The sequence below is a fragment of the Rana temporaria genome, chromosome 2 (genome assembly GCF_905171775.1).
Source record: "Rana temporaria chromosome 2, aRanTem1.1, whole genome shotgun sequence".
Classification (NCBI taxonomy): Eukaryota; Metazoa; Chordata; class Amphibia; order Anura; family Ranidae; genus Rana; species Rana temporaria.
Genome location: NC_053490.1, coordinates 407917746 through 407937887, shown reverse-complemented (window position 1 = coordinate 407937887; position 20142 = coordinate 407917746). Strand labels below are relative to the sequence as shown.

The following is a 20142-nucleotide window of genomic DNA, read 5'->3' as shown; positions in this document are numbered from 1 at the left end:
AGCTGTACACTCACTACTTTACATTGTAGCAAAGTGTAATTTCTTCAGTGTTGTCACATGAAAAGATATACAATAAAACCTTGGATTGCGAGCATAATTTGTTCCAGAAACATGCTTGTAATCCAAAGCACATGCATATCAAAGTGAATTTCCTCAAAAGAAATAATGGAAACTCAAATAATTTGTTCCACAACCATTTATTCATATGTAGGTCCTTCAGTTTATAGTCCATATAAAAAGACTATAGCAATGTGATAAAATGTCCATCCACAAATGGAAGCTTACACAAGGGGACTAGAAAAAAAAATCCAGCAGGAGCTACAGAGTATAAAAGAGAAGAGAGGCACCTCTAAGGCCCCGTACACACGGTCGAACATGTCCGCTGAAACTGGTCCGCGGACCAGTTGCCGCGGACATGTCCGACCGTGTGTACGGCCTAGCGGACAGGTTTCCAGCGGACAAAAGTTTCTTAGCAAGCTAAGAAACTTGTCCGCTGGAAACATGTCCGTCGGACATGTCCGATGGTTAGTACACCTAATCGGACATGTCCGCTGGTTATGACGTGTAACCAGCGTCCCGAAATCCCGCGCATGCGTCAAATTGATTCGACGCATGCGTGGAAGCATTGCACTTCGGTGTTTGAGAACGTCGGTGTCTTCTACGTTACCACGTTCTCTGTCCGCTGGGATTTTGGTCTGATGGTGTGTACACACATCAGACCAAAAGCTCCCAGGAGACATGTCCGATGAAAACGGTCCAAATGTTGTACCTTCATTAAATGCAACCATATTGCAACACTTAGGGGCGTCTCTCTTCTCTTTTATACTCAGTTGTGACATGACACTGCTTGTATATCAAGACATTGCTTGTATATCAAGTCAAATTTTATTTAAAAATGTTGCTTGTCTTGCAAAACACTCTCAAACCAAGGTTTTACTGTAATAAAATATTTACAAAAAAATGTGTGGGGTGTACTCACTTTTGTGAGATACTATATATCTGTAAAAGCAGAACTAGCGTTAAAATCTCTTTTCTTTGCTCCATTTTGGATCTGTTACATACAATATTAAAAAAATAATAATCTTCCAAACTGATAACTTTCTGTGCATTCTTCTTACAATGACTCTTATGAGTAAGCATTGTTCTTATATCCCTGAGTGAACTACAGGGTATCTACATTGCTTCTCCACAGGCACAGTATGCTGAGTGGGCACTGTCACCCTAGAATAGGAAATGTGTTACTGGCACAGGGTGAAAATAAAGAAAATATATATATATGCAGCTACCATAACTAAGTACTAATATGCTGCAATATATTACATTTATGTTCTTGGTTTAGATGCTTTTGCAAGTATTGTGACCCATATCTCACAATTTGTAAATTCTTGGAATACCTCTATGTCCCTTAATTAGCTGAATTTAACTATGCCTGCTGTTCTTGTACATAATGCTCATTTCTCTTGAGAGATAAGGTAAGAATTAGGAGTGAAGTAATTACTTGAAGTTCCTAATTATATTTGTTTGTTAACTTTTATTGTGATAAGATTCAGCCACAGATAAGCTTCAATAGTGTGTAGCTCACATTGTATGCACCTTAAATGATTGTGTTTAAAAGAGAACTTAAGTTAAATTTAGTTTGAGTCAATGTGAAATTACATTTTTGTTGGCACAAAAATCATAAACCTGAAAACAGTACAGGGATGCAAAATATATAACACTGCATTGTTTTCTTTATGTAAAGACAGAGTAGGGCTACAATTTTCATGAAGGATGGTACATGTTTTACAATTTATTATGTGCATAAGGGGATGTTTCCTTTTTGAGAATGCTCATGTTGACTACAGTATCCAATTTTTTTATTCTACCTGTCTTTAAATTCTTAAAGCCAGCCATAGACAGTTCGAATCTTGGCTGGTTCAGCAGGGACCAGCTGCGATTCGAACCATGTATGGGCAGGCAGAATGTACCCAAATTGATACATGGCCACCTTAAATCTAAACTTCAAGCCCTGTACACACGCTCGGTTTTCACGGCGGTAAAAAGTCTGCCGTTAAAACCGAGGGAAAAGCCAAGAACCCGGCAGGAATCCCGGCCATGTGTATGCTCCATTTGCACTGCCTCGCAGTGTTTCCCATAGAGTATTAGTAAATCTGGTGGAAAAAAGCCCCTGGGAAACCCGACGGGAAAATAGAGAGCAGGTTCTCTATTTTGTGTGTACGAGTCTTTAGGCAGATATAATAGTCACATATTAATGCAGCCCTATAATAAATAATACAAAAATTAGGTTTTTGTAATACAAGCAGTACCAGTACCTAAATTGTATATTCTATACAGTAGATCTTGGGGAGGGAGAAGCAGCCTAAAGAATCAGTCAGGTGTTCTGCAGTACAAGGGACATGCAGATAGGCAGAGAGAGCAAAGTGACAATCCAGTCATATGGTAGGGATAGACATCAAACCTGAAGTGAAAGTGAAACTGCAGCAGAAAAAGATCAGTTATGGATTTTGAGGGGGACCCCTACGCCATTGTTTTAAAAAAAATTGGCGCAGGGTTCCCCGTAATATCCATACCAGACCTGAAGGGCCTGGTAATGGAATTTGGGGGGACCCCCACGCATTTTTCTTTTGGTTCAGGGTTCCCCTTAATATTTATAACAGACCCCAAGGGCCTGGTAATTGACTGGGGGGTAACCCATGTCATTTTTTTCAATGACTTTTATCTGTATTGCCGGGACCCGACAATTCATTCTAGCCGCGAGTAGTTTTAAATTACTTTTTTCCTTTAGAAATGTAATTTTGTGCAGGGACTTTTCTAAGCACGGGAAACATACGCTACTTTACAGGCATACTATAGACACCCCCCAATGTAAAGGAATATTTCACTTTTATTTTTTCACTTTAAGCATTATTAAAATCACTGCTCCAGAAAAAACTGCCATTTTTAAAACTTTTTTTTTTTTTGCATTGATACATGTCCCCTGGTCCCCAAACATTTTTATGACAATAACTTGCATATTAACCTTTAAATGAGCACTTTTGATTTTTCATGTTTGTGTCCCATAGACTTTAACAGTGTTCGAACAAATGTTTTACCTGTTCGCATGTTCTGCTGCGAACCGAACCAGGGGGTGTTTGGCTTATCCCTACTCCTAAATTCCTCACCTGGCCCACGGGTGACTCAGCACACACTTTTTGTGGACCCTGATAAAGTATTTATTCTTTTTCCTTCTATACTTAAGTTTCTGCATACTATCTTACTTTTCATTCCTTATGGCCTCGTACACACAACCGAGGAACTTGTCGTAAATGAAACATTGTTTTCCTCGACGAGTTCCTTGTTAGGCTTGTCGAGAAACTTGACAAGCTTTCTTTGCGTACACACTGTCAAGACCAAATCTCCCCATTCTAAAACGCGGTGACGTACAACACATACAACGGCAGGGGAAGTTCGTTTCCACTGGCACAACCCTTGGGGCTGCTTTTGCTAATCTCATGTTATGTGTTAAGTAAAAGTTTGGTAAGAGACAATTTGCACTTTTCAGACTGTTACAGCGTGATAAATGTGCTATCTCCATTACAAACGCTACTTTTACCGAAGGTGCGCTCCCATCTCATACTTTATTCTGAGCATGCGAAGGTTTCTTAGCATACGTGTTTCTCGTCAAAAACCAACACCAAGAGGAAGACGACGAGGAAATTGAGACTCCCGTCGAGGAAAAAGACAACTTGTTCTCTTTTTTTCTCGTCGAGTTCCTCGACAGTTTTCTCGATGAAAAACATACACATGACCGTTTTCCTTGGCAAAAAAAGCTCTGCCACCAAGTTTCTTGTGTGTACGAGGCCTATGCCTCGAAAAACTGTCAGACGTGCATTACACCATAGTGACCCCCACAGCATACACAGGAATCTTAAACTTACACTCACAACTATAAGCTTTACACTTTTCTTTAGTGTCTTCTAATCCATCCACTAATGTTACCTATGTTGATACCTTGGTAGTTAGATCACCATACTTATTTGCATTGTTTTGTCAAGTAACTTCTTATTATGTATTTTGAAGATCTCTGTACTCGATCATAAGTCGTTTTCTAATCTCATGTGAACTGGAATATTACCTGTATACACATTTTCTTTGATACAATAAACTAAGATTGAACTAAAACTGTCACAGGGCAGGAGATGGAGAAAAATCTGTCAGTGGGAACATGTTTTGCACTTGGAACTGTCTAAGAGGAGTTTTCTCACGCTTTGGCAACATTTCTTCTTACTTCCTGTTGTGTCTCTGGGACAGGAAGCGGTGGTAAAAATATAGGAAATTGTCTGGGATCGTAACTTTTTCCAAACCCTATCCAGAAAAATAAAAATAAAAATGATGCTTTACACACACTATATTGAGGGGCCAACTAGAAACTTATATTTCACTTTCCTGAGCACTCCTTTTCAACCATGGCAACTGCAAATCAAACAGAGGCAAAGATGGCAACTATCTTGGCTATAAAGGATAGAAGGGTTTAATTCCACTATAAATATTCTGAGGTTCACTGTAAAGGTTACATTTACCCAACACTGCTATAAGTGTTCTTGGGTTGACATAATCATGTTTACTTTTGTTCAATTTTGTTGAGAAAAAAAACATTCCCCTGTAGGTGATCTATGTACATTACAAGGATTTTGACAAACTTTGTTGCAGATTCCTGCCTTTTGTTATTCTGAAGAAATCATTGTGTTTGTGTCCATGTGGAAAGTGAATTTGTATGGAAGTGGTTTCATAATTATTAATCAGCTGCTGCACCTGTAGGGCGCTAATGAGGAAAATTGCAGGGATTGCATCCCTTTTAGATGAGATTTCCTATTGGGAGTATCTCACCAAAAATGACATTTGTGTTACAGAGGATTTAGATCTTGGTGCAGACTTCTAGGAAAATCTGTAAGCCAATCACACAAGCAGTAAATTATGTTTCTGAGGGGAGTTTTGTTTACAGAACACCTCCAGGTTGCCATATTGCATTGCATTGCATTTTACAAAAAGTTACAGAGCTGCATTTTAAAAAGGAAAGGTAATTTTTAATAACATTCAGTTACAATATGACTTGTGTCACAATTGTATATGCTACAGTATATATATTTTTTAAATGTTCAATTTTTTTTCACCACAAATGTGGAGTTACCTTTTAAACCCTAACATAATTAACACCTAAACTTAAGCAAACATTTAATACTTTAAGGCCGGATTCACACTTGTGCGGTGCGAATTTCAGCTCTCTTATCTCTGCAGAAAGATAAGAGAAATGTTCAGCAGATCAGCTTCGTTTTAGATGCGAATTTGGAGACCTGGGAGAGGGGAAGTGTATTGAGCTGAATGAGAGAAATCCTGAAGAGAAATGAACACACGTGCGAATCAGATGCGTGCCCATAGAAGATAATGGGCCTGAATTTGCACCTGAGCCACACCGCAATGCCTAGAAAACGCACACATTTTTTCAGCAATGCGCAGTGTGAATGCATCGCACATATGTGAACCAGCCTCATTGAAATCAATGTATTTTATAATGTTATGCGAATTGGATGCGGTTTAAGCAGCAACCAATTTGCATAGGTGTGAACCCAGTCTTAAGCTTAGTCTAAAGCCTAGAACACACTATAATTTTTTTAGTTTAATCTATCAGGCTGAACGAAAAAAAACCTGTCCAATGTTAGTACAGCCATCTCCCCACTGAGCTATTGTGTTCTGACAGGAGGACACCCCCCACCCCCAGCCAGAGCACACCGGTCAGTGCCCTCAGCCATTGGCTGAGAGCGCTGATTGGATGCCGATCGGCAAACATTTATCGGTCATGCCCCTTCGACAGAATCTGGACGTTTGACCAGCTTCTCTCGGACCGACTGCCGTGCACACCGGCCGAATGGCGAGTCCTTGTGTATAGGGCTTAACACTAGCCTAACCTCTAAACTGTGGGTGAGCAACTAATTTTGCCAAGGGGCCACATGAAAAACTGGGAATTTTGTGGAGGGCCAAATCCAATTCTGTGCATTATTAATTTGAACCTGTACAAAGCTTGCAAGTACATAGACATATAGAAATCAAATACCTGGTGCTAGGAATAATTGGTACAATTGGTAATGAAATTTGTCTCTTTCAGATTCATGGTCGAGGTGTGGTAAAAATGGGCAGCTGAGCTGTGGCTTTAACACCCCTTGGCTGCCCACCCAAACTGAAAAATAACAGCTGAATATGGGCTTCTCACATGCCCTGGCCACTGCATTTTTAACTTGGGCTGCAGAGTTTAACAAATGGCACTGCATGTCAAACTCACCCATATTCCTGTGATTTGGAAAACATCAGTTTTGTCAGCAGCTGGGAGAAATTTACAGAGAAATTGAATATTAGAAATGCAGCAGAGGTTAACGATGGAGAAAGCGCAAGAATGGTTTCCTAGATAAGGCGACAAAAATGATCAATTATAGGTATTTTGTCTTAATTTTCTTATCAGCCTTATAAACCAGCAGCTTGTCCTGATAATCTGGAATATCTCATAAGGTGGCACTCGACTGATCCTGTTGGTAACAGAATTGTATTGCACTGGAAAGTAGGTCCTTATCTATGAATTAATTACTGAGCCAAATGCATTACTTGACTTACACATGAGAGAAGTATGCAAATAAAATACAATTATATATGATAATGCAAAATAAATGTATGCCTTATCTTTACCTAACGGCTATAATTTTCACATGTTCTTGCAGAATTATTGATGGAATGGATCTGATGCCTTTGGTTCTGGGAAAAAGTATCACATCCAACCATGAGTTCCTGTTCCATTATTGTAATGCTCATTTAAACGCTGTACGATGGAGTCAGAAGAACAGTAAGTTAATTTTATTGTATTCTTTTAAAATATTTATGATATGCTAGTAACATTTTGTATATAAAAAATCAATCAATTTTAATGTTCAGCTTTTTGTTAAAAAATCTTGTTAGGTAAAAATGCATTGCTCAGTTCACAATAATGTGTCTTAAAAAAAAATATCCTGTTTTGTGAACTTTTAACCACTTCAGTCCAGGAAGGATTTGCCCCCTTAATGACCAGAGAATTTTTTTTGCGATATGTCACTGCGTCAATTTAACTGACACTTGCACAGTCGTGGGACGCTGTACCCAAACAAACGGTTTTTAGTGTTTGAGCTATAAACAAAAAAGACCGACAATTTTGAAAAAAATAAATACTTTTTTCTATAATAACCCAACAAATAAACAAAACTAATGTATTCATTAGTTTAGGCTGATATATATTCTTCTACATACTTTTGGTAAAATAAAATTGAAATAGGTGTATATTGCTCAAATGTATTACTTGTTTTTACTGGTAATGGTGGCAATCTGCAATTTTTAGCGGGCTTGAAACATTGCGGTGGACAAATCTGACTCCAAATTACACTTTTGGGGGACCAGTGACATTATTACATTGATCATAAAAATGCACTGATCAATGTAAAAATGACACTGGTAAGGAAGGGGCTAACACTAGGGGGGCGATCAAGGGGTTAAGTGTGTTTCCTTAGCGTTTTCTAACTGTAGGGGGGATAGGCTTACTAAAACATGACAGAGATCACTGTTCCCGATCACTAGGGACGGTAGATCCCTGTCATGTCACTAGGCAGAATGGGGAAATGCCTTGTTTACATAGGTCCTTCCCCATTCTGCCTCTCCTCTCCTGGCCGGGAACGCGGACCGCCGGTAGACATTGAGTCTACAGGACCCATGGCGCGTGGGGGGGCACGTGCCCGCTATCCTGCTTTTACAAACTGACACAGGAGAGCCGCAGTATATCTGCGTGAGCAGGTCGGCAAGTGGTTAATGTTTTTTTGCAGCAAATGGACCTTCTAAAGAGAAGGGGGCAGATCCACGTACCTCTGCGCCGGGCGCAGCGTATCTAAGTTACACTATGCCGCCGTAACTTATTTATTTTCTTTCGAATCCTCAAAGAAGGAAGTTATGGCGGCATAGTGTATCTCTGGCGGCGTAAGGGCGCGGAATTCAAATGGATGTAATGGGGCGTGTTTTATGTAAATGCTAAGAAACATTTGTCCACTGGAAACCTGTCCACGATGTCCACAGGGGATGCCCAGGCAAATATCATAAAATATGGGACAGATGGCTGGGGAATGCCTCCACTTGTGACTCCGGCCCCACGGCCCCCCCTTTGGGCTTGACATCGCTTTGTCCTCCATTAAAAATGTAATATATATGCACCTGTACTGCTTTTTCTTGCCATGCCTGTATGTACGTCAATAAGTCCTATCCGCAAATGTAGTGCATATTGCACTTAATATCCGTTTGTGTATGTATTTTCTATGCTCAATAAACGTTGTTTTGATCAAAAAAAAATTTGAACAAGAGCTCTGTTGAATAGACAATATGTTTTCTTTTCATCCCCTGTTTTCTTTATAACCCAAAACCCAGCATTGTATTCTTAGGCATACAGTACACAACTCAATAATAATTAATTGAACAAAAAAAAAAAATTACCAAACCTGCATTTACAGTATACTATATTATTTTGGGAACTTGTGCAAAATCTCTTGATCTTGCACCTGTCTATAGAATGCAAAAAAAAAAAAATTCACACTTGCAGTGATGTTAATATTAAGTTTTGCATGTGTAATATATTCATTAGGTATTTTGATATATGAGAATATACTTAAACAATTAATTGAGTTTATCCACATATTACACCACTTCTAGCTGCCCAATTAGGTTACTGTGACTCTTACTTCATCAAACACCTGCCCATTGTAATGTTTCCTTATCACATCTCCCTTGGGTTGTAAACAGCAGAATTATTTAGATCCTCCACTCAGGCTGCGCCCCATTTATATTAGCTAGGTGTAATTGCCAATTGGTGTGCCTTTTTATTAGCCACTGTACAGAAAGAAGAAGCTGGATATAATAAATTGTTACCAAGCCGTACTTTTGATGTTTATCCTGGTACATGAAAGCAACAATCCTTAGATCTAGGTTTGTTTATGTGAATACTCGTACAGCAATTGGAATATGCTCACATGTACAAAGAAACTCATTAACAGATGTCACATATTATAGCATGCAATAAAACGAGGATTATTTGCATGAAAAAATGCGCGACTTTGCTAAGCTTAAAGTGTTGCTAAACCCGCAACAGTAAAATCAGTCTGTATATGCAGTAAAGTGTATTTGTTATACTCACTGTGGAACCTAACCTAATGGGTTAATCCTCTCCAAACGACAAACCGATCGTGTATGGGCCCCATCAGTTTGTTTTCCATCAGTGAAAAAAAATAGAACACGTTTTAAAATTTTCCTATGGATAAAAAAACGATAGAAAAAAATGATCGTTTGTGTGGAAGTCCATCGGTCAAAAATCCATGCATACTCAGAATCAAGTCGACGCATGCTCGGAAGCATTGAACTTAATTTTTCTCAGCGCGTTGTAGTGTTTTATGTCACAGCGTTTTGGCACGGTCGGATTTTTGACTGATGTGTGTAGGCAAGACTGATGAAAGTCAGCTTCATCGGATATCTGATGAAAAAATCCATCGTGTGTACGAGGCTTTACTGTTCAATCCAAATTTCTTGACTGTGTCCAATGGAAGAAATCCCTGGAACATAGCTGCATAAACCTGCTTCAACTATTACAGACTCTTTCTGGAATAAAAATGAAAGTGCATTCACAGCCTCCATTTTTATGTGAAAAGGTTTTAATATTTAAACATATTTTATTTCAGTACTATTTTGTATTTCCCAGATGAAACAGCACAAGTAAGTTTTAAAAAATATTAACAATAAAAAATAAAAAAAAATAGTAATTTTAGTGCTTTCTCCAACCTGAAAATTTAACCATAAGGCCTCGTACACACGATAGGTTAACCAGAGGACAACGGTCTGAAGGACCGTTGTCTTAGGTTAACCTATGAAGCTGACTGATGGTCCGTCGTGCATACACACCATCAGTTAAAAAAACGATCGTGTCAGAACGCGGTGACGTAAAACACAACGACGTGCTGAAAAAAATCGAAGTTCAACGCTTCCAAGCATGTGTCGACTTGATTCTGAGTATGCGCAGGTTTTTAACCTGATGGTTTTGCATACCAACGATTGGTTTTGACCTATCGGTTACCAATCCATAGGTTAAATTTTAAAGCAAGTTCTCATTTTTTTAACCTAAGGTTAAATAACCTATGGGGCCTACACACGATCGGTTTGGACTGATGAAAACGGTCCTTCAGACCGTTGTCCTCTGGTTAACCTATCGTGTGTACGAGGCCTTAGGGTGTCCATTTGTTGAACAGGCCATAAGCGATCACAATGCATTCATTTTCCTATGGCTGTCACATGGATTAAAGATGACCAATTTTTCCTATCAGCTTTGTAGCCTGCAATGCTTTCATTTGTTTCAAAAGCAGTCATTACACCTTCGGGAAATGTTTTCCTCAAGATCTTAGATGTTCTTATAGAGTTATTTAGCTCAAGAATGTTTACCCCTTTTCTCCTGTCATCTGTCAGAAAACTGCAAAAAGTGAAGAAATATAATCATAGGTACATAAGAACTTAACTGTGAAAACCTGCAGGTCACAATATACTGGCGGTAGTTGATCGAATTCTGTGAAAAAAAAAATGAAACCTATGGCAAGATAATAAACCTTATTATGTTACAGTACAAGGAATTGTAATGTGCAGTAACCCATGGCAGCCAGTTATCCTTTCAATCTCCTGAGTTTAGAGCAGTTGGGAGAATAGAAAATGACTGATGATTTTCCCTTATACTATTCCATTTTTTTTTAAATGTGCCTAAATAAAAACAAGTACAAAATATGTTTTTCCTGTAAACGTGCACACAGATTTGTGCAAGAATCGTACATTGTATTTTTTTTTTTTCAGTTTGAGACCTTTTAGCAGTGAATATTTAGGCAAAGGACACCCAATTGCTCATTGCATAACAGAATACACTTTGATTCTATGGGCCATGATGAATAAAAGCCCCGTACATTTTGCTACTTTTTCTTTATGCATTTAAAAACAGGCCCTGCAGTAATAAAATAAAATATAGCTTAATATTAATAGCATTGGTAGTTAAATAATACATTTATTTATATAGATCTGTACACCACAGCTAAAAGAGTGACATTTTAGAAGGAAGAAGAGAGGGACTCGGTTCTAATAAAATTGCTCTAGTGGTTACCACATGCTTACAGTAAATTGTGGAGAATTTATAATGGAATACAATAATAACTGCATCTCATAAATGAAAACCTAAGATATTAGCTCATAGATATGTGCTCTGCCGAAAAAAAATATAATTTTTTTTGTTTAAGTTTCATTCATTTTTTTATTTTATTTTTTTGGATCATTCGTTTTGATCGATATTCGTTATTTCTAATACATTTGCAAAAAATCTAATTGATTATGTTCCATTCGTATAGATGCGGTATTCGTTATATTGATATTTCCTAAATTCGGAAAAATTTGAATTCATTACGTTCCATTTGTATAGATGTAGTATTCGTTATTTCGATAATTCGTACATTTGGAAAAAATCGAATTTGTTACGTTCAATCGGAATAAATGCGGTATTCATTATTTCGACAATTCGTAAATTCGGATAAATTCTTATTCGTTAAGTTCACTTACAGCCAAATTTGAAAGGAAATTCCAATACATATAATTTAATAGTTTATAACTATTATTATTATAGTTTTTATTATTATTATTATTATTATTATTATTATTATTATTATTATTATTATTATTTACTATTAGTAAATAATAATAATAATAATAATAATAATAATAATAATAATAATAATAATAATAATAATAATAATAATAAAAAAATATATATAATAATTGTTAATAAACTTAATTTGACTACTTCTGGACCACCCACCAGACATATACTGCAGCAGGACAGCCCAGCTATGTGAAACAACGGCGACCCACTCCAGCTGTGATTGTACACAGCAGGCGCCAATCAGCGATTATTTGGGGGAATGACAGAATAGCTGATTCTGTCACAGAAGAAGAAAGAGATCTGTGATTCCTACAAATCACGAACACTGATCTCTCTCTTTGTCTAGTGGCAGCATCCCCCACACATAGGGAAGGGAACACATTTAACCCTTTGATTGCCCCTGATGTTAACCCATTCTCTGCATTTTTTTTAGCACTGATCACTGTATTGATGTCACTGGTCCCCAAAAAGTGTCACTTAGTTTCCAATTTGTCCGTCGCAATGTCGCAGTCCTGCTAAAACTCGCTGATTGACGCCATCACTAGTAAAAGTATAAACATAAATAAAGTCCCCAAATCAATTCCATAGTTTGTAGACACAATAACTTTTGCGCAAACCAATCAATATACACTAAATGGCATTTTTGTGACACTTAGGCCCCGTACACACGACCAAACATGTATGCTGAAACTGGTCCGCGGGCCAGTTTCAGCATACATGTTCGGTCGTGTGTAGGCGCGAGCGGGCCGAATTCCAGCAAACATTTGCCCGCCGGGCCTTTTCCCAGCGGGCAAATATTCCTGGACGTGTTTTAAAACCGTCCGCTGGAATCCTGCCCGCTCGGACATGTACGGTCGTCAGTACAGACCTACCGTACATGTCCGACGCATGCGTGGAAGCCTTTAAATGGCAGGCCCGCCCACGTCTCCGCGTCATCGCCGCGTCATCGTCGCGGCGACGACGCGGACACGCCCCGTGTATTGTTTATGCGCGGACTTCTGTACGATGGTTAGTACAACCATCGTACAGATGCCCTCTGGCAGGCATGTCCGGTGAAAACGGTCCGACGGACCGGTTTCATCGTACATGTTTGCTCGTGTGTACCGGGCCTTATACTCTGATCTATACTAACTACCCTGTAAAGGAAAGATGTGTATACTTACATATCCTGAGGGTGCTCCAGTCCAGTCACATGATCTCCCAAGCAGCTGTCCATCCTCTACACTGAAGTCGGAGCTAAGAGCCAATTATGTGACCGGAAAAGAGTGCTTTCAGTATAGATAATATAAATACAAAAGATGGGGGTTGTGGCGCTGTCTGTTGTATTCCCTGTGTGACCAGGGTGTGAGCCTGTGAACAGTCCTACGCTAGATAGCGAGGATCAACAAAATAAAATAAAGTGGATAGCCAAACTAAATATTAATCGATGGTGTAGTGATACTCTCTGTCCACTAGATGGCGGTATTAAAAATACCTAAATTAAATGTGATACCAAAAAATAAGTGCAGGTGCACTCAAGGTGTGATCAGTTGACTAGTATCAAACCATAAACAATAATGTATTAGGTGTATACATAAACCATTCGGTAGGATAAAAATATGTTAAACACTGTGAAAATACTTCTGCCATCCACAACTGGAAGCAAACGTGTGATAAATTAGTAATCAATCAAATGTACATTCATCTGACAGTTAAATCAAAAATTAAAAATAAAAATAAAAATAAAAATAGTCCTTCCAACTTATAGCTGTGAAATATATAAAATAAACGGCAGCAGATATAAAGTTCATTCGGTGGGTGTCATCTTGGTGACTTGCTAGGTGAACAGACAAAATACTTTTAAGTGCAGTCGCTGTGGCTCCGGTGCTCCCCCTTATGTGTCCCCACTCACCAGAGTTGAACACCCCTGCAGGGGTAACAAGCGTGGGTAAGGATTTCCACCAGGCGCTCCTCAGCTTAGATCTCCAGGCACTCGATTTTCCCAACGTTCCCTTTAAATTCCACAGCGGGGCAAAAAGTAGACTGCTGTCTTTATATACCTCCGGAAATAAAAAGGACAGGGACTCCCATAGTGTAGTAAGTATGAAATAGCACTTAGGCTAAGATTTATTGGCTGTGCCAGCAAAAAATATGTAGAAATACAAATAACAAAAATAGCAGGGACTCAGATATAATAGGACAAAATAAAATAAAATAAATAAAATGTTTTAAAAGGGATCCAGGCTGGTTGGATTTGCCAGCCGTTTGGGAATAAAAACAAAAAACTGCTGATCCAGCAGTGTCCCACTAGGCACTTGTTGTCCGGTACTCGTGACAGAGCTTGTCGAGTGGCGTGCGCTCCAGATGCGTTCCAGCTAGTCTCCCGGAAGTGCGTGGGGGTGTGCGTGTATCCGCTTATATATTTCACAGCTATAAGTTGGAAGGACTATTTTTATTTTATTTTTTATTTTTTATTTTTTATTTAACTGTCAGATGAATGTACATTTGATTGATTACTAATTTATCACACGTTTGCTTCCAGTTGTGGATGGCAGAAGTATTTTCACAGTGTTTAACATATTTTTATCCTACCGAATGGTTTATGTATACACCTAATACATTATTGTTTATGGTTTGATACTAGTCAACTGATCACACCTTGAGTGCACCTGCACTTATTTTTTGGTATCACATTTAATTTAGGTATTTTTAATACCGCCATCTAGTGGACAGAGAGTATCACTACACCATCGATTAATATTTAGTTTGGCTATCCACTTTATTTTATTTTGTTGATCCTCGCTATCTAGCGTAGGACTGTTCACAGGCTCACACCCTGGTCACACAGGGAATACAACAGACAGCGCCACCACCCCCATCTTTTGTATTTATATTATTTATGTTTTCCTTGGACAACATGTTTTAGGGGGGGCAGCAGTCTGTTATCCACTTTTTCCTTCCTCATACCTACTTTACATACGCGCAGGCAACACCCTTTCTTTTCTTCAGTATAGATAAGTTTAGACACCTTTTCTTGATAGGATAGTTGGAATAGGGCTTAGAATGGGGGTGGGGCAAGTTTAAGCTTAGAGAGTATTTTACTGGACTTCTACTTTAAAGTGGAGCTCCAGGCTCCCCTCAAAAACAAATACTGTAGCTGCCGACATTTAATATAAGAAAACATACCTTTCCACAGATCCAGCAATGTCCTCACCCGAGCTGATTCTTCAATCGGCTTCTGGTGTAGGTGCCGGCATCTGAGGAAAGGGAAACAGGAAGTGAACCCTTTGCGGCTTCACAGCCGGTTTTCTACTGCTTGTGCGCAAGCCACACTGCACCTTGTGAATGGTCTCATAGTCTCTCTTGGGACCTGTGATGTGTACCAAAAGACTTTGGGGGGAAAGAGGGGAGTCCGAACTTCTGGCTCAGATTACTGTGGTGATCTGAGCCAGAAGTGGGAGTGGGGGGCGCAAACAAGTGGAAATTCCCCTTTTTATAATTTTGCAAATAATATATAATACATACAGTAATATACACATTCCAAAAGATTTTGTTACCAACATAACTATTTCATAACATGGAAAAAAAAATCTTCACTTATGCAGTTGCTTGGGGTAGCTGTAGGATGTCACTGAGGTATTAAGAGACACTGGTCCCATATGTGATGTGTGTTGTTGTATTGAGCTAAATCAAATGTATCTTCCCAAATGTAGGAATTGGCATACTACATAATAAAATATCTTTAATAGATTATTGAATCTATATTAGTGTGCCATCTAAAATTCTGAATTCCAATAATATTAGTTTTGAGTTTGCTTAATAGTTAAAATATATTTAATAACTGACAGACCCTGACAGGTGAACTAACAGTGATACATTCAGGTCAGTGTATGTATTAGAAGCTGTACCTGTCAGCGGTGATATAAAATATTTATAATTTTAGCTATATACCATTGCATCTTTAAAGTAAAACTTTTATACATGTATTTCTCTTTCTTAGAAATGGCAGGCATGCACAAGCAAAAAAAGGTAATCGCGCTAAAGATAGAAGGGAATGTGACTTATAATACATGAGTCTGAATACATATTCACCCAGGAGAAATATTTTAAAACAAACCTTTTTTTTTAAATAGTAATGACACAGAATTGCTGTACATAAACTGCACAATAAGTATCAGTAGCTTTTCTTGCCTCAATGAAATTCAACTGAAGATAAATAGTATAGGAAAAAAATTCAGTTCTAACACAGCACAACTAAAAGTATGGTGAAGGTATGTAATGAATAATATGAGTACAATAACTGTTAGATATGTGTACTGATATTTATGGAACTGTATACACCAGGGGTCTCCAAACTGCGGCCCAAGGGCCAGATGCGGCCCTTTGCTAGCCTTTATCCGTCCCTCAGGCTTTATTTCTCCCACTGATATGAGGCACTATTTATCCCACTGACTCCAACAAGGGGGCACTTTTTCTTCCTCTGATTCCAATGATGACATACAATTACTCCTACTAATAGGGGCACTACTCCTTATCCTACTGATCGCAAACTATGAGGCCATATTTATTCTCACCAATGCTGGGCCCGGGGCTTTTTCTGCCCCTTCTGGTCACAATCCGGCTCTCCTAAAGCCTGAAAAACAATAAACTGGCCCTTTGTTTGAAAAGTTTGGAGACCCCTGGTATACAACATAACCTTCATTTTTAATATTCAAACTCAATCTAAACCCAATAATGTCCTTTTGAACATGTAGCTTCCATTAAAATGTTATGTGATGATCCTTTAATTAAGGTCCTTGTTTAGGCAATTCCTGTTAATGGGAGATACGTTTGTCAATTGTGGTCATGTGTTATTGTTAAATGTGGAGGGGGAAGGAGGACATTTTCTAACACGTGTCATGCGATATGTCAAAACTCTCCTTCATCCCAAGCGTTCTTGGTTCCCAATATACAGACTCAGGTTTCCTTCATTATACGATGTTTATTCTTCCAAAGACAGGACAGCAAGACAGTCAATGCTTACATATTAGCAGCTGGTAAAACATCATGGTAGGATGATACTTCAGAAAGTTACAGAAGGAGGAAATAGATGTTATGATGGTATATCTTTCTGCTGGGAAAGGTCCCTTCCAGCAGGTTGGGCCTTCCTACCCCCATCTTCTCTGTAGGGTCGAGACCCTAAGGCTTCCTAGCTAACTACGCACACCACATGGATACTTATACAGGTTTAAAAGCCAAGCTAAGCATAATTCACAATTAGACTAGTTCCATGGAAGGTGGCAAACACTTCTGTCACAAACGTAACACCCACTTGTGTATTTTTAAGTAACATCTCCACCCACTGTCTTGAAGTAGGACTTTCAAGAATATATGTAGTCTACACTACAACAGATGTACTGTCCTGTAACTGACCTTGTTTAATCAATGATTCAGAAACATTTATCACATAAAAATATTAATGAATTTAAAATCTAACAGTTATCACCTAGTTGCATGCATCCCTGTTGGTGACTGCAAGTGGTCATGTTTTACATTATAGCATGGTCATTAGTGCTAAGCTTACCTCCATCTTATGGTAATCACTATTGTGTATTTTAATGAAGTACCTAGGTATCAAATGTCCGTTTTTTTAGTATAGCATGAAAGGGCTGAATCATTAGTGTGACATGGCCCTAAGTATTAAAAAAAAGTGTGGGATATGATTTAAAAAAAAAAAAAACATTCATGCATACCTACCTATGTACTGTAGATGCAGCATTGTTCCAAAGCTGCATCTGTCCCCCACCACCTCTACAGTGAGTGATCAAAGATTGCTGATTGCTCATTTCTTGGTCTTCAGTGAGCAGAGAGACTGTTAAGCCTCGTACACACGCTCGGTTTACTCGGCAAGGACAGCAAGAAAACTGCTGGCAGAGCTTTCTTGCCGAGCATACCGAGCGTGTGTACGAGGCTTTCAGGTTTCTCGTCAAAAAAACTGCCTAAAATCTCGACGAGAAAAATAGAGAACCTGCTCTCTATTTTCTTATTTTGATTCTCGGCAGTGTTTTCCTGGCGAGAAACCCGAGAATGTGTATACTTACCTGTCGCCGTGGAAACCTGTGCATGCTCGAAATTACTTCGACACATGCGCAGTAGCTTCCTAGGTAGGGTGCAGCAAGATGGCTGCGACCGCACCGCGATCTTGCCATTCAATGGAGTGTCTGTACACTCGGGCGGCAAGAGATTCTTGCCAAGAAAAAAATGTTTTTTTTCCTGACGAGATTCTGGCCTGTGTGTACAGGGCTTCAGTCACCGGCTCTCTGCTCTGCTCCAGTCCACCGGCACTGAAACACAGAGCTGTGCAGGGGGGTGGGACAGTTTGGCTCAGGCTTTCTGTAATTGAGAGACTGAGCCTACCAGGTCAGCTGGTGGTCAGGCACCAAGGCGGATTCCAACATTATTGTCGGGATCCCTGCAGAGCCTGGGCCGGCTCAGTGATGTCAGCTAACAGCTTAATTTATCCTGCTTTCTGCTGAATCTGGATCACTGGAGAAAATGACTAAATGCACTCCTGTGACTCACAGGAGACATATAGCCATACTTCTCCTTTAAGTGCAATACTCATAATACCGAGCCAGAAGTAATTTTGCGCCGGTCTGCATTAATGATCTTTTTGATTGACACTTCAGAACAGGGACACGGCTTAAGGGTATCGACAAGGGTTTATAGGTGAGGCTTAAAGTATAAGGGAATCCAATAAAACCACACTGTTAGACAACAAATTGCATTTTAAGATGCTAATTGAATTGTGCTTTTGAAAAAAATAAAAGCTATTTACCTTTTTTTTTGTTGTCATTTGTCTCATTCATGTTTGTCTTACTCATAATAGGGGGTGCCTGTTATGCAGGAAGGCTGTGTGTTACATAACACCCAGAGCGGAAACACATTCCCCATCTGTGTGTGCTGCAGGGTAGTTGCAACTACTAAAAAGGTGCAAGGTTACAAAGCATTAAATGGGCCAGGTTAAACTGTCAGATTTGTGGTCACTGTAGATTTTAAATCATACTTTTTTGTAAAGCAGTGAAAATCGCAAAAAAAAGGAACATCATGGGAATGATTTACTAAAGGCAAATATACTGTGTACTGCAAGTGCACATGCTCCAGAGCTTAGTAAATGAGGTAAAGCTTCACTTTGCAAGGAATACACAAACAATCACATGTAAGCAAAATAAAAAACAGCATTTTTCTTGTACATGATTGGATGATAGAAGCCAGCAGAGCTTCCCCTCAGATCTAGAGCAAATTCACTTGAACAGTGCATTTCAAAGTGCAGTTGCATTGTGCTCTTGCAGTGCACAGTATATTTGCCTTTAGTAAATCAGTGTATGTCATGTGTCTGTATTTTTTTTTTCAATGCTATGTTTTATTTGTTTATTCACTTAACCACTTGCAGACTGCCTCACACACATATACGTCAGCAAAATGGCACAGGCAGGCAAATGGGGGTAACTGTACGTCCCTTTGAATTTATCACCTGGCGTGTGCATGCTGCCGGCAGCACATGCGTGTCCCAGTGGGTCCCAGAAACTTGATGTTCACTGGCGGCCCGCGATTGCAGCGAGGAAAGGCAGAACAGGGAGATGTAAACAAGGCATTTCCTTGTTCTGCCTAGCAACATGACAGGGATCTACTGCTTCCTGTCATCAGGAGCAGTGATCCCTGTCATGTTGTAGTGAGACCATCCCCCCTACAGTTAGAACACCTTCCTAGGACACACTTAACCCCTTTATCGCCCCCTAGTGTTTACCCCTTCCCTGCCAGTGTCATTTATACAGTATTCAGTGGCTATTTGTAGCTCTGATCGCTGTATAAATGTCACTGCAAAAAATGCTCTGGTCAAGAAGGGGATAACATTTTCTGGAGCTGAAGTGGTTAATGTGGACTCAAACATGAAATATGAACACAGCATTTCCCTCTCTAGTGTCTACTTGTCTCAATTAAGAGAACTACGTGTCATTTATATATGCTGCTTCATTCCTGTGCTATCTGCATGAATCACTTCTGACAAGTTTTCCTGGCACCAAGAGAAAAATGGTGACAGGGGAGGCGCCCATAACTGATTGACAGCCTCAGCTCTGTTCATGTGTGCTGTGTGAAGGAGATGTGTCCCTTTCCCTCCAATCAGCTCTCATAGCTCTCCTCATTGAGCTCTGAAGTGTGTAATTTCAGCTCTCCGCCCCCTTTAGAAATTCAGCATGGATATAGAAAGAAGACCACAGAAAAACAGGTACAACGTATGTAGGAAGATTTTATTCATTTCTGTGTATCACTTCATAGGTTATATGTAAGGGTTTACAACCACTTTAGGTACCATAACCAGTAGATGATAAACCGATTGTGACAGGTTCTATTTGGAAAAC

General features: G+C 39.2%; 1 protein-coding gene across 2 annotated transcripts in view; it reads left to right on the top strand.

Moving 5' to 3' along the window:
* LOC120927460 (steryl-sulfatase-like) overlaps nt 1-20142 on the top strand; it is a 298126-nt gene that overhangs the window by 220413 nt on the left and 57571 nt on the right. For both annotated transcript variants that reach the window (XM_040338156.1, XM_040338155.1), the window contains one exon: nt 6744-6865. In XM_040338156.1, coding sequence (XP_040194090.1) covers nt 6744-6865 — 122 coding nt within the window. The remainder of the gene's footprint in view (nt 1-6743; nt 6866-20142) is intronic.